General features: G+C 45.0%; 1 protein-coding gene across 1 annotated transcript; it reads right to left on the bottom strand.

Moving 5' to 3' along the window:
- Positions 1–13,776: 13,776 nt before the first annotated feature.
- SF3B5 (splicing factor 3b subunit 5) lies at positions 13,777–14,310 on the bottom strand. Its single transcript, XM_075088024.1, has one exon. It carries the CDS (start codon positions 14,204–14,206, stop codon positions 13,946–13,948), a length of 261 nt encoding a protein of 86 aa, XP_074944125.1. The 5' UTR covers positions 14,207–14,310; the 3' UTR covers positions 13,777–13,945.
- Positions 14,311–15,065: the final 755 nt, after the last annotated feature.

The following is a 15,065-nucleotide window of genomic DNA, read 5'->3' as shown; positions in this document are numbered from 1 at the left end:
ACTCATTAGTTTCCCAGTAATCCTGAAGAAAGCCAGTAGCATCTCCACGGACACAATGATTCTTATTCGTGATACAAGGATTCCTGACTTTGATGTGTCTGTGGTGATAATACTTTGGCTTAATGAAATTGTGCTGGAACCAGACAGGCTGGGACCATTAAGACTCCCGAGTTTGGGGTTTTATGGCCTGGGGAGCTGTCATGCTGTTCCAGAAGGATTTCCTCTGCAAAACAGGGAGGAGAGAAAACCCATTTCAAGCCCTCGCATCCAGCGGGCTTTGCAAAAATTCTTTAAATTCTAGTTCACTTACAAGGCATTAAGCTCCACCTTCTGGTGAATGGCTAAATTGCAGGAAGAGGCAACGCTCTAGGCCAAATGAAAACGGTCAAGTTTTCAAGACAATAGTATTGAAGTAGAAAAATGCCTTAACTACACTTGAAATATTTCAGAAGAATGCACTGATCCTCATCAAAGCGTCAACAAAAGAGTTTTAAAATGGATCGTAGTGTTTTATTTCAAGTGGGTTTATAATGATGTATTCCATTTTATTCACTTGGTGTGAACTGTCATACTACAAAATAAACTTTATGTTTCAACTGTCCCTAAGCAAAACAGTTTGGAATACCTCGTTGCACAAAACATTTCAGTATTTTATGTTTTCATTTCATTGAAGTGAACAAAAATGCATGTTGAAATGTTAAAGTTTCTTTGAGGCCAGGGGAAGCTCCCCAGGCAACACCCCAGAGCCTTGAAGCTTTGCATTGCTCATGGCTAACAACTTCTTTTCTCTGCACACTGGAGCAGGAGCAGAGACCAGCAGATATTGCTGATGTGGGGGTCCCTGGATTGTCAACAAGGTCTGTGTCACCAACTTCCTCCCTTAGATGCTGTTCAGCAAAGATGTAGATAATTGACGCATAGAGGCCAAACCAGAGTGCCAGGTCTGGACGGCACAGAGCTATGGGCAGCACGAAGAAGTGCTCAAATGGGCAGCTGAACACCTCTCCGACCACCAGCCTGGGGCTCTCCTTGCACTTATCCACCACCTCCTCCTGCCACCTGGCACATCCCAGGCTGTTGTGAGCACCTTGGACCAGCCTGCACCTGTCCCGCAGCTGGGGAGCCCTGGCTGCCCCTTCCTCCAGCTACAGCTTCCCCTTCCCAGGGTGTGCCGGCAGCCAGGAGGTACCAGGAGAAGGTCAAGGGCCGCCAAAGTGAACCATCCTCCATCCTACTTGTGTAAGAAGGTAAAGGCACAGGGGCAAGGGTGCGCTGCTGCTCAGGACAACCTCCCCTTGCCACTCACCCAAAACTGTACTGCTGGCTTGGAAGCCTGTACGGGGCTGTTTTCAGGGCAGGAAGCTGGAAACACCAGTGAGCTAACTTTGCAGGTCTCGGAAAGGGGTTTTATGCATGTATGAGGAAGAAAGGTGGGAATTGTGAGCAGGGCAGCCCTCTTTTCAGACAGCTAATGGTGCAGATCCTGGTGCAGAGAAGACATCAGTGGCTACAGAACTGCTGGTTGTCTGAGGGGATGCGTCAACTCTGTGCACCAGGGAAGTGGTGGCAGTGGTGGCGACTGGCTGGGTATGGAGGGGGCAAAAGAAGGCTTCTTTCACATGAAGATGACAGAGACTGCTTTGACATTTGTCAGGGTCAATTAGATTAAACAAAAGGAGGATGAAGAGCAGGAAAAGGAGGATGGGGAGGAGAAGGAGCGGAAGAAAGAAGGAGAGGGATGAAAAGGAGGACAAAAGAAGGAAGAGGATGAGGGGGAGGATAAGGATGAGAATGAGAAGGAGAAGGAGAAAGAAGGGGAAGGAGAGGAGGAGGAGGAAGGATGAAGAGGAAGGAAAAGAGAAGGAGGAGAGACAATAAGGAAGAATAGCAGGAGAAACCTCTTTTATTGCTGTCCTTGAGTGGAACACATTAAGCAACAAACTGGTTTCCATGAGAGAAGAAGGGTGTCCTAATGCACTCAGGTATTACCCTGGCAGAGCCCACAAAAGGCCTGCTACAACACATTACATTTTGCTGGGGCCATAGCACTGTCACCTTCTACGCTCAGCTATGTTGTCAGCTTTCTGTTAACAGCACAGTGCCTGAATTCAGCCACAGTATGTGCATGGGCAGCTTGGCAGTGGAGGGCTGGAGGAGAGGACCCCTGGCTGCCTGTTAGCCCCTGGAGAGGCCAAAAATGGAAACAGGGTAGGAGCAGGGGAGGGGTTTCCTGCCTCCCATCCAAGGCACAGCAGAAGCCAGCGGATACACAGGGATGAGCAGCTCAGGAGCTGCCTAAGGTCTGGCTCCGGCCCCACTGCTGGCAGGGTGGGCGCTGGCAGGCCAGCAGCTGCAGGAGCCCCCAACCTGTGCGTGTCCAGCCCCACCATGTGAGGGCTGTCACCCTGCTCCTGCATTGGGGACCACGGCTTCCAGCTACCAAGGGTCTGCAACCCATTTGGCAACATCATCGCAAATGGTGGCAGCCCAGCTCATCATACCTCTGTGCATTAAGATCTGCCCTGCTGATAAATGAATTCCTGAGCAACTGGGAAGTACAAAGCAACTAGGTGGTATGTTTGAGCAAGGAAAGACACACATAAACCACTACTGAACCAGTAGCTCAAAGCCCATCTAACCAACTACACAAATACCACAAATAAGACCCATAACCATCAACATGGGATGGGCATGGAATAACTCTAGAGAGATGAGGAAGAGCATGAAGAAATGGAGACAGCCCAAGAGGTGGCCATCTCACTCAGGATCTAATCACTGTCAAGTCTCTTGGGAGTACTATAAAAAAGAGAAGTTTTAAGGAAGGATTTGAAGCTGAAAATAAGCAGACATGAGTGTTTCAGGGTCCTCCTCCACGTACACATGGCAACAAAGAAGAAATCACAATGGTGAGTAGCCTTCCCAGTAGGTACAACAATCTCATTATGTTAAATCAACTAGTTTGATAAGCAGGGTAGAAACAGAAGGACAAGATCTGCTGTTGCTTCAGAGTGCTCGAGCTCTTGCATTGTCCGTGGTGCAAACTCCCGCCCTTTTCACATTTTTTTTCTGGCACGTATTTGTTTCTGGCACATCCGACAAGCGGTTGCAGTGTTCTTACAAGAAGGCATATCCACAAAACATCTACACAATGTGAAATGATAAATGAAGAAACATCCTTGGGAGGAGTGTGTTTTCGTAAGCTGCAATTTTAAAGTGTCTAGAAAACGTATTTTCAAGACGAATCAGTCTTCCTTTGGTTTGCAAGTGAAGATAGACATCTGGAGTGTGCCAAGATGATACTTGGAAGGGGTAGCACTTAAAAATACATTATCCAACTGCTGGCCCAGTCTGTGTATAATACACACACACATACACACATGGAGTGTCAGTACATCAGCAGGTGACTACAGGCTCCAGCACATCATGCCGGTGCCCAACCTTGCAACAGGGACATGTGGGTTTAACACCACCTGGAATGAGACAGACCGTGGCACCACAGAAAAGCTGCTCAGAGTTACTGCTCCCCATCTAGATTGCTTTTATAAACTCCACGGATGGCCTTTTGCTGTTTTCTCTAGCCATAGCAACTGTGGGGGAGAATTCATTTCTGGAAGGTCTCCAGTCTGGATTTATATCTCAAAATGTGCATATATAGAATTAATTTGGAACTGCCGTCTTCCCCAAATTATTCCTCTGGGCAATTGACACAAGCCAGTTGCTCACTGACAGCCCAAAGCAGAGCAATTATTCATAGGCTAATAGACTTTGCCGAAGTAAGATTGGTTTTTTTTTCTCCTCAAACATCTTTAAAAGAAGGAAACTGAGGTATCAGTACCAGGAAGAAGTGTTGCGTGGCTGGGATATCAAACAGTAGCAAAATAGTGCTATTGCTGTGGGTGGTGTGTCACAGCATAACTGGCTGCTCACAGGGGAAAAATAGGATGGAAAGGACAGACAGAAGACTGAGTAAGGAGGGGGATGCAGTGGCCTGCACTGAGGCTACACCAAGGAAAACAGTCAAGCTCAGCATTGACTTCTTGCCTTGGAGAACCATTGACATCGGGGGTACAGTGATTAAAAGTGATATGTGAAGGAGGTCACAGAGAGGCCTGGAATTAATTGTTTCCCCAGTGTGGGGGAAAACAGTGTTACTTTGGGTCCGCTCCCCGGGAATTCAGCCACACAATGCCGTCTCCTTTACTGCAGCAGCAACAGACCCTTTTCTTTAATCCTCCTGTGCACTAACATAGGTGGGACACAGCTATCTATGATTAAACCCTAGCAGGTAACAAAAGAAAACCTGCAAACAGAGCTGCAGAATTACATGAGGATGGTCTCCAAACCAAGCAGAAAACTGGAGAAAACCCAGTTACTCCTTCGATTCACCCTACACACCCCGTGGTAGTTCAGTGGGAGGCAAGTCAGAGAGGGCTCAACCAGCAGTGAAAAGGAACAAGCCACTAAAGGCTGTAGCCACCCTACGAGGTGTGAATCCCTTCCCAACGATATAAAAGATTTACTGGGTTGACCACTGGCTTTCAGGTGCCTCAGGTGGGTGTCTGCAGCTTAGTGGGGTAAGCCAAGGGCTGGTGGGGTGCACAGGAGCAGCAGGGATGTGGTGAGCCCTCAGAAACACTCCACAGCATCCTACAGAGGCAAAGGAAGCCCACAGATCCTCCTCACCTGGCAAACAACAAAACTGGCACATTCTGGTTGTGACAGCAGCTACGATTTTCCTAAGAAAAATTCTTTATATGACCCACCAAACACCCCCCAAAGCAACCAGATGAAGCTGTGACATACATGAAGGGAAGTATTCTTTCATGGGTATGTTAATCTGGGTCCCTTGAGCCATCTTCTCACCTGCCCACCCGGGAGAAATGGGAGATGCCTGTAAGCAAGGATTTCCCTGCTGTCTTAGCTGCCATCCCCTATGCTTTCAGGACCAAGTTACAAAGCCCTGGTAAATTCTTTGCAGCCCTTTGCACACAGGTCTGCCAAGGCACCCATTAATCTCTTAATTCAGGAGAGGCTTATCCTGAATTACTGCAGTTGGTTTCCTAAATGGCTCATACCAAAGACACATGAGTTTCAGCGAGGGAAATCAGGGTTTAAACTTGCCGCACACTGCAGTTAACTAATTTGTGGCAGCCGCCTGAGGGGGTTTCCTCCTGTTTTCTTGTTTTTGTTTTGGGTTTTTTTTTTTCCTGCAGTGCCCCAGCAATGCAAGGAAAGTGCCTCCAAGGAAAGAGGCAGAAGGCATTTTGTTCAACACAGAAGTAAGGATATGCAATGGGCACTAGCTAAAGAGCAGCTGATGTGTCCTCAGGGTTAATTTACTGCAAGTAACTTGTTCCTGAGTCCTTACCTTCAATTTAAGATGTCTTTATTGGAGGAAAAGAGCATCCCCACAGAGAAATAGCCAGCAAAAAGCATTTTACTTTGTATTCATGCCCTCCCTTATTTTCTTTGTGTAGAGAAGTCCTGAAGTTCTCTGTTCAGCTTTGCCAAGAAAAATGCTCTGTTCCTGGTTCATAATGTTAGCTTTCCTGGTAGTGTCCTTGGAGAAGTGGTGGGGGTGGGGGAGATAAGCTTTCAGCAAAAGGCTTATAACTAACCGCCATATGGGGAGCATGAAATCTCTCCTCAAAGAATTATTAAGAACTGTAATCCCTTAACCCTACTGTCCCTCTCCTCCTCACTTCCTAGTAAACATAAATCATACTCAAAAGACAGTGCCTTCACACAGTCCTCGTACATCACTAACTCCAGCCCACTTTCTCCCTGCTGGTGCTGGCGGTCTCACTGGTGAGGTGCATGTGCTGAGGAGTGATGCTTCAATTAATTATCAGAGTTTTAAGTCTGGCTTTTCATTGCCTCATCTGCACAATGTCCCATATCTGAGAATGAAACAGCAGGCCAGAGTTGATAGCCTTGGCAGGATGAGGCCTGTGTTCTGGAGCTCTCAGCCGCAAGATTTTGGTATGAAGTCCATGCAGCTGGAAGGAAATGTCCCTGGCCCTTATCCCATCAGCTTTCCTAGGGGACCCCCTTTTCCACTTAATTTCACATACACATTTCTTCTGAATGGTCTGTAAGCCCTCTGTGGGCTTCTCCCTTGCTTGCAAAGCGCCTAGACAGGGAGGATGTACAGATAGCAGGCTGTAAGAGTGAAAGCAGAGAAGGGATTGCCCCTAATCTGGAACAGTCTCACAGGGAGGGGAACATTTTATCTCTGAGTTCTTCAGTGTGCCAAACTGCCAAAGCTTGGAGCGCTTCATCTCTGCTTACTGACTGAAACTATCCCTGTGGTCCATAAGGCACACTGTGATGAGATGACCGGTTAGTTATCACGAAGCTACTGTGACGCTGGATGTCTGAATTCACCACGTAAGTCTGTGGTAAAGGCAGCTACACTATGGATCTGCTTTTTTCCAAAACAAAGACACATATTCTTGTTCCTTCACCTGACTCAAGAGCAGGGTACAAGACTTCATCAGCAGAGATGAGAAGTCAGCTAAGGCCTGAGCCAAAGAGATGCTGAGTACTTGAAGCTCTCTCTGTGATTCAATGGGAAGCTCCAGCAAAGATGGCAAAAGCTGGATAAGATCCAGGTCTGGATGACTAATAGACCAAATACCCAAGTGCCCTGCTCAGGTTGGTAAGTACTAGCCTGCAAGCGAGCAAAGCCTCATAGGGCCAGCCTGTGGCCTGCCACTGCCGCAAGTCTTGACTTTCCACTAAGACAGTCATCCTACGCTCTGCTGAGATCCCACAGGCCTAGTTGCTCTCTGTGGCTTGCTTGATGAGCATATGGAACATCTCTTTCCCTTAAAGCCTCATCATAAACAAGCAGTCAAAATACTAGGAATAAAATCACAAGGCAGAGCACCGGGGGGAAGCTGTCTGCCAAGGCACTTGCTCACTCCAGCTTCCCAGGGTCATCCCAGGACAGCAGCAGTTAGCTCTGCAGCACAACAAGTTAAATTGCTCACAGATTTGCCTGCAAATAGCTGCTTCAGAACCAATGTCTTAGAAGGAAAACATTTTAACAAGCAGTGAGAAGCAGCATATAGCTCTTTAAACAACACTTGTACAAAGGACTGTTGCAGCTCCTTAGAAAAGTGCCAAAGTTCTGGCATGGGCAAAAGTCACTTTCCCAGTCTGTGGATGGGTCTGTCACACTCAGGACAGCCCATGGAGGCCCTGCTCAACCAAGTCTGACCCAGTGATACCTTGCAGAGTCCAGCCCCACTGTCGAGCAGCTGTAGGTGAAGCAGTGAGCTTAGCTGTTCTCATTATGGTCATCTCTTAAACCAACACGAACAGTAGTCTAGTAATGCCAAAGGCACCTTCAGCCTTTTAATATAGGAAGTCCTGAATATGCATGCGCGTCACTCAAGATGTCCAAGCAGGAAATTATTTATACTAGTACACCCCTGTCAGCAGTAAACAGAAAACACAAGCATTTACTATTCTCCATTCAACAGCATCACCCACTTGTTTTTTCATATTTATTTGTACCAAATAGGGCATAAAACATGAATGTTGCAAAGATCAGAAAATCCTGCACCAGCCTCAGCTCAGCCCAAGGCTAACCACCAGCCTTACCTGCAATCACAAGAGTGTGTCAGGAAATCATGCTATCATACTAAGAGAGCAGGAAAGAGCTTAGTTTGGTTTTCACCAGACTGTTGCTTTATAGATGTACCAGAAAGAGGAAAGGAATACTAAAGAAGTATGTTTTCCTCTAGTTCTTGTAGGGTTTGCTATTCCATAGGTTGAAGAGCCTGCTTTCAGACACTTACTACTGTGAAGACTTTTTTGCAGAAGTAAGTGGCAAGGAGGACTGGGTGCTATGTATGCTTGCATCCTCAACCTTTTTTTCCCTCGTTTGATGAGTTTCATGCGACAGTTGTTCTTCAAAATTGGAATCAGAGAAGTAACACCTGAAGGCCTGAATGTTTTACATGCAATGTAGTCTTGGCAGCGATACAGCTGAAGGATGGTTGAAGGACAGTTATGTCCTTCAACACAAACCAGGAAACCATTTTTTTAAAGTTAAAAAGTAATAGTCACACACCCTGCACTAGAAAGACATGAGAGAAACATTGAGAGCACCCCTATAACCTTAGCAACTGCTTTGATCTTTTTCAGATAAAAACAAAGTACTCTCTATTTTGCTGAGCTTGAAAGGTACCCACTATGCTGCTTTGATAGATCAGATTTTTTCCCCAAGCAAACATGGACTGGCATCGGGTGAAAGAGGTTACTTTATATATTTCCATTTTTGTTCCAGTTCAGTTCCAGACAGTAACCGTTAAAGTCACCATTTTCCTAATGTTTCTTGTTCCTCCAGGAAATTTTGTCAGAATAACAACATCAATATGAGTATTTAAATACTGGGTCCATGCTATCACCAGAGGAGGTGGTATGGGAAGAAATGTGCTTCAAATTTAACTAATACTAACTAGGTCCTGAACATGACGTTGGAAGTTGACTGCTTATTCTTAGAAAACTACATTTAACAAAAACATTCCACCTCTTCTACATGGCCTTTGGCTTCTCCATTCATTTTGTAGCTCAGATAATAAGCAAAATACTACATTTTTAGTATGTGACGCATACTAAAAATTTGAAGATCAAGTGTAGCTGCTGATGCATGATGGGAAAATCACTAGATGGTTAATACTAGGATTAATTTCCGTTTTTTTAAAAAGAGAAAGCAAATTTTTTAAATGTTATATTAAAAGAAAAATACTTACATTCTACTTAAACATGAGGAAATGCAAGACTTGGTTGCCTATGCCATCTCACATCTGCCCTCTTGTGCATTGTGATTGATGTTTAATTATAGCGGTCTGACCTTTAGGCTTTACGTGCTTAGCTATGCATGTATCCAATTACATAGCAGCCTGCAGGTTATTATCCCATAGTTTCTGTGCAGATTGTAATAACTTCTGGCTCAGAATATAAAATATGTTAGGTTTTCTTCCTTAGCAAAAGCAACTAAAGCCTTTTTTGCATCCAGTTGGTTATTCTCAAGTCTGTCCACAGCAGTTCACTACTCATTTACACCAGTGCTGTGTGTGTGGTCAAGCTATAAACCTGATGAGAGAACTGAGACATTAAACATAACCTCATGACTTTGTAGGATGTTTGCAAATCCTAACTTTGCAAGTTTAATCCTGACACCCTTTCATCAATGTGATTTACATTGCAGCTCCACAAGCACCTATATCAGCATTACCCAACAGGCATCAGTCCGTGAAGAGCTTCTAAGCCAGCTGTGCCGCAGAACACATGGGGCAACTCTGCCTTGCTTGAACCCAAGGAAATACTGTTGTGATTTACCTGTTTAAAACATCTAATTTCACATAAATCACCTCCAAATTGATTTTGTTTTTTTTGTTTTGCAACTTACATGAAGTTTGAACTCTCAGTCATCCATGATCAGAGTACCAATTCTCTGGACTAAATTTTTTTTCACAAAAACCAAGGAGTCTGAGTAGACATATCTGCGGTGGACTACTCCAGCTGTTTGAGGTGGGTTTCAAAATAAATTCCAGTTATGAACTACTTGTGGCAGAGACTGTTCTGGTATGTGTTAATGGGGGGGGGGGGGGGGGGGGGAAACAAGTCCAGCATATTTTGCGTGCTACTGCAATAAAAAGTAATTATCAAGTTAATGTATTTAAGATATTTTGGGCAATAAAGCTAGCTTCAGGGCAGTGGAAAGCATGCATTTTTAGTAAATCACAAGAGCATAGATTTATGAATGTATTATAATACTAGTATTAAAACAAAATATTTCACGGTTAAATTTTAATGACCAAGAAACAACTGAAAAAGTTGTAAACGCACATTTAAGCCCCCTTTGTGTACTATGAAACTGAATAGGTCTTTTGTCTTTTCGTTGGGCTTTTTTTTTTCATTTTGCTTTAGCAAATCTACAGAATTAGCTGTGCAACAGCACAGAACCAACAGAGCTCTGACCAACAAGGATTCGGAAACCAGTGATGTTTAAGATAGCTCAGCTTTAGAAAGGAATTATCTGAGGTGCTGAACTAAAATCCTGATGCTAAAACAGACTACAAATGTTATCGCCCATGAATGCTTACAATATGCAAATAATCCTAAAAAAAACCTTTTATGCTGAATAAGACTGAAGTGAAAGAAGTGGCCCAAGTTTTAGTTTGCAGGAAGTAGCTTATTAGTGCAATTGTTTCACTGTGCAAAGCTTAACTAATGTACTGCTACCATTCTGATAAAACAGAAAATTAAAAAAAGAAAGTATTCAGAATCACAGGAGCTACGGCACTGTGCTAGGGCTCCCATACTGCTCTATTCACCCATGGCAAATTAAAGGTTTAGTATATGTTTTGAACCTTAGAACTCTCCCATTGGAAAAAGCTAAGTATTTCTGCCAATTGGAAAGTTTTTGCAATTTTGAAAGTATCCATCTATTTTTTTCAAAGGAACTTTGCACAATAGTATGCAATTCTATCAATTATCTGTGCCTTCAGCTGAAGAGCAGCGTGATTTGCTGCCCTCTGGTGTAGCAAAGAAAAAAAAAATCACTTCTAATGAAAAGTAACTGGAATATAGAAAGTGAGTAAACTGCCAAGATTTCTTAATTTATAAAATCACTATTAATCCTCACACTTACACTACCTGGTGTAAAAGACAGCCACATTACCAAGAGAATGGTAACAAACATCATTAAAAATGAAGGTGGTTGTGCACTTCTACAGTAGTATTTTCTGGAATAAGTATACCCCATTTATAAGCAAAATAAACCACCTTAGCATGAAGCTTTGCATGCTTTTTCTGTATGAGTCTGTAAGCTCAGTTCTTCTTCTCTTGAATCATCTATAATTAAGGCACTAGAAGCAAACCTTTCTCCTTTCACCTGCCATTCTCATACTTCTCACTGTATTCATAACTCTTAGATAATATCGTTTCAGTATCCTATTTTTAGCTAAACAGTCATTAAATACTATATGCAATATCTACTAGAGTTTTTTAATTAAAAGTGCAGGTATGTTGTACTCTCTGGAGAATTTACAAAGACATATTAACTAGCAGAACAAAAGCAGGTGAAATTCCTTCTTACCAAATACAATGCACATCACGTTGGAGATAGTATGAAGTGTGAAAAATATAAGCTATGTGAAATTAAGCTACAGAAACTCATGAAAATGAGCCAGAGATCACAGGAAGAAGCTCAGTTAACACCATACTGCTTGGATATAAAAAGAACATAATGCAAATATCAAGCCAATTTATCAGCGAACAGTACCCTTCATCTTTCAGTCGGGGTAGAGGTAAAAAGCAGGTGGGGCACGTAACTAACTGTATTCTTTGGAAAATTCACCCTTTCCAATACTGAAATGTAAACGAGTTCATTGCCTTCATTGGTGTTCAAAATGCTGTGGCATTTAGGAGAAATACCACAGTCCAGAAATACACTCCCTAGTGCCTCCCAATTCTCTTCAAGTGTGCCCTGAATTCTTAGGAATTCTAGCTTCCCTTTGGTTTTCTGTATTTCTTAAGAAAGAGTTTGTAATGTTGCACAATTACTACTTAGTACAGACAGTCTAAAAACCTTTTCCAACCATGCTAAAACAGAGGATTTGCACGAGTATACCCAGCAGAACCAGGAAGGTAACTCACCATGGAACTCTGACTTGCCCCTGAAGGCCGTTTGGCCTTTATAGTGAAGAGCTGGCTTACAAGCAGGCATTAATCTTTACTTATGTGTCATATTCTTGTTTCGCACATTTTAAAACACACTGTGAGTATGGAGAATATCCATGGACAGAGCTAATTACTAGCAGATTATACTCAAATAAATCTTTCTTGACTTTTTAAGTTCTCATTTATGTGAGAGTGAATTAAGTTGCATAGTTTGTTTTTCCTTCCATGTAAGAGAACCAAGACTCGTCTTCACAAAACATTGCAATTTCAGTTTCCATCTATTCTAAAAGCATCTGTGTTCTCACTCCACCTCTTCCAGTTCCCAAGTCCCAGCACTGAGGCTCGAGCTCCCTTGCCATCAGTGAATTAATTGCAGATCAACTGTCTGTTGCATGTGCCAGCTGCTGTTGGCCGCCAGCAGACAAGACAGACACCTTACGGAACTACTCGCAGGGCAATGCAATAATATGATTGATGCTTTTGTTGTTTCTTCTCTCTGGACAGCGTAGCTATGGTGCATGTAAGGCAAGAGAAGCAGGAACAGCAGTGTTCCCGGTGGGACTCTCCCACGCCACCCTTCTTCACTAAGTATGGTGCCGGTTTGTACAGGGAAAAGGCAAGGTTCTAAGATCTGGTCAGAGACAAACTTTTAGTAAGAATAATAGTAACAGGAACCTTGCTTAATCTAGATACAAATTTTGCTTGATTTTTGCAGGACTGCATTACGTGCCCACTCATAAGTGTCTGAACTCAGCTAAGGAAAATCTTTCAGCCACGTTCCTCAGTATGTGAGGAACAGATGCTCTTCAAATCACCTGCACCAGCTTGCATGAAAAGTGAAAGGCAGGATTTTTCTACAAATCCCCACCATTTATTGGAAATGGCAGTAGTTCCCCACAAAACCTGCAGGTAAAATTTATTTAGGACCACTTCACCCTTGCCTTCATCTCAATATGTGCAACAAAATTGGAAAAAGGCCGTCTTCTAATTCTTCAGAAAATGGATGTACTGACCTGAACGTGGCCTCAGGAGCTTGCACAATTTTTCTTACTTTATTACAGAATTATTAATAGCTTAGTTTTAAAAGAACTAAGAGAGTGTGAGAAGTTTATCACTCAAAAGTTTTGAGATCACCGATTTAAGAAAAAAGTCCTTGGTAAGCTTGCATACAGTCTTAACAGAATCAGAAAACCCTGAACTTTCCTCTCCAATGAAAAAAACAACTTGCCACAAAAAAACACCCCCAAAACCCAACAAACCCAAACCTGCCCACAGTTACAATGGTCCACGTCAGGAATGAGCGCGCTGTATTGCTCCAAGCAATGTATCTCTAAGTTTTACCCTGGTGCCTTCCCGTTCATTAGAACTCAAAATTTTTACCACAAGTGACCAGGAAATCTATTTTAGGTGACAGATCAAAACCAACATCAGTTCAGTTTGCAGTCTGATCTAAGACTGTGTCACCTCAAAACATTTTAAGTCAAAGGAGCAGTGAGTAACCCTTACATTCCTCCTGGGAAGGAAAGAGAAATTTGGAGAAGTCATCTGGCAAAATGGTTTAGCTTTTCCCTAGCCTCTGCACCACTTATTCCATAGTCACAGCGTCTAACCCCACATTAATACACTTGTTTAGTGTGATACCATAGAAAAAAAATCAATATCTAAATGGCTAGAAAACATTAGTAAAAAAGAAAAAAAGTAGTTAGGCGGGAACAGAGAGAATCAAGATTTGGAAAACTCACAGCACTGGTGAGAGGAAGACGAGGCAAAAGAACAGTGTTTAACGAGAAGCCATTTTGCAGCTTTAAAGCACCAGAAGCAATTGACTGATGCCGCACCACAAACCACCCCACACGAGAAATTCTAACAAATCACACCCTTTGAGTGCCAACAAACGTGTCCCCCCCCCCGCCACCCCAAGACACGCTCCCGGTAAGCAGGCGCAGGGACAACGCTCTCCGTGAGGCACCCGAGACTCGCACCTCAGGCGGCTGTACGGAAACGCGCAGTACCGAGTAACGGCCGCTCCTCCACAACAAAGAGCTCTCACTAGCAGACCACCAAGCCAAACGCCAGCAATGCCCAGTAGGTTTTATTATTTTCCATTTTAAAAAATCCGCACGGTTGTACAGCTAAGGGAGCCGAGGCTGCCCAGAGGCCGGCACTTCAGGCGGCTTCTCCCCGCCGGAGCCCCTCGAGGGCCGGGCACGCGCGGGGCGGCGGCGGGCGGCGGGGCGGCGCCGCGCTACGACTCGTCGGGCTTGTCGGCGGGCGGCCCGCAGGGCTGCAGCATCTTCTCCATCAGGTTGAAGCGGACGCGCGCCTTGCTCTCGTTCTCGGCGATGGCGAAGTAGTTAAGCAGGTCGAAGTGGCCCATGTAGGAGCAGTACGAGTCCCGGTGCTGGTTCACCAGCCACTCCCACTTGGTGGTGTCGGCGTGGCCCGTCCCGATGTACTTGGACTGGAGGTGCTCCAGCTGGCTGTGGATGGTGTACCGGTCCGTCATGGCGATGCCGGCGGCGGCGGCGGCGGGGGCGATGAAGCGCGGCGCCAAATGGCGAGCGGAAGTGAGGTGGCTTGACGTCACGACCCCTTTCCTTTCCACTCCTTTCCCCGCCCGGCCCTTGAGGCGGTAGCGGGGATTTACGGCTCCGCCTTCGGCTTTGAACGGAAATTAAGGCAAACCTTACCGAGCGGTCAGCGCTTTCCTGCCGCGGTGCTCCGTGGCAGCGCGGTCCCCGCCCGGGGCGGGGGGAGACGGAGGGCTGCGGACGGGTGCTGGCGTGGTCACATGTTAATATGATCGGTAATAAGGTCATTTACTGCTGGTTTGGTTACTCTAATTCACTAATCAAATGGTAGTTACAGCTCCAATATCGTTATGGATGGGCAGGGAACGGCTCGAGCAAGTCCAGTGGAGAGCGGCCAAGATGATCAGGAGCTGGATCATCGCCCTTATGAGGAAAGGCTGAGAGACCGGGGTTTGTTCAGCCTGGAGAAGAGAAGACTGAGGGGGGATCTCATCAATACCCATAAATATCTAAAGGGTGGGTGTCAGGAGGATGGGACTAGGCTCTTTTCAATAGTGCCCAATGACAGGACGGGACAATGGGCACAAGCTGGAACACAGGAAGTTCCACCTGAACATGAGGAAAAACTACTTTCCTGGGAGGGTGCCAGAGCAGCGGCACAGGCTGCCCAGGGAGGATGTAGAGCCTCCTTCCCTGGAGACATTCAAAATTCGCCTGGACGCACCCCTGTGCCCCCTGCTCTGGGTGTGCCTGCTCAAGCAGGGGGGTTGGATAAGGCGATCTCCAGGGGCCCCTTCCAACCCCTACCACTCTGTGATTCTGTTATTTTAAAGC

The sequence above is a fragment of the Phalacrocorax aristotelis genome, chromosome 3 (genome assembly GCF_949628215.1).
Source record: "Phalacrocorax aristotelis chromosome 3, bGulAri2.1, whole genome shotgun sequence".
In the NCBI taxonomy this organism is placed as follows: Eukaryota; Metazoa; Chordata; class Aves; order Suliformes; family Phalacrocoracidae; genus Phalacrocorax; species Phalacrocorax aristotelis.
This window is presented reverse-complemented; position numbering and strand designations above follow the sequence as displayed.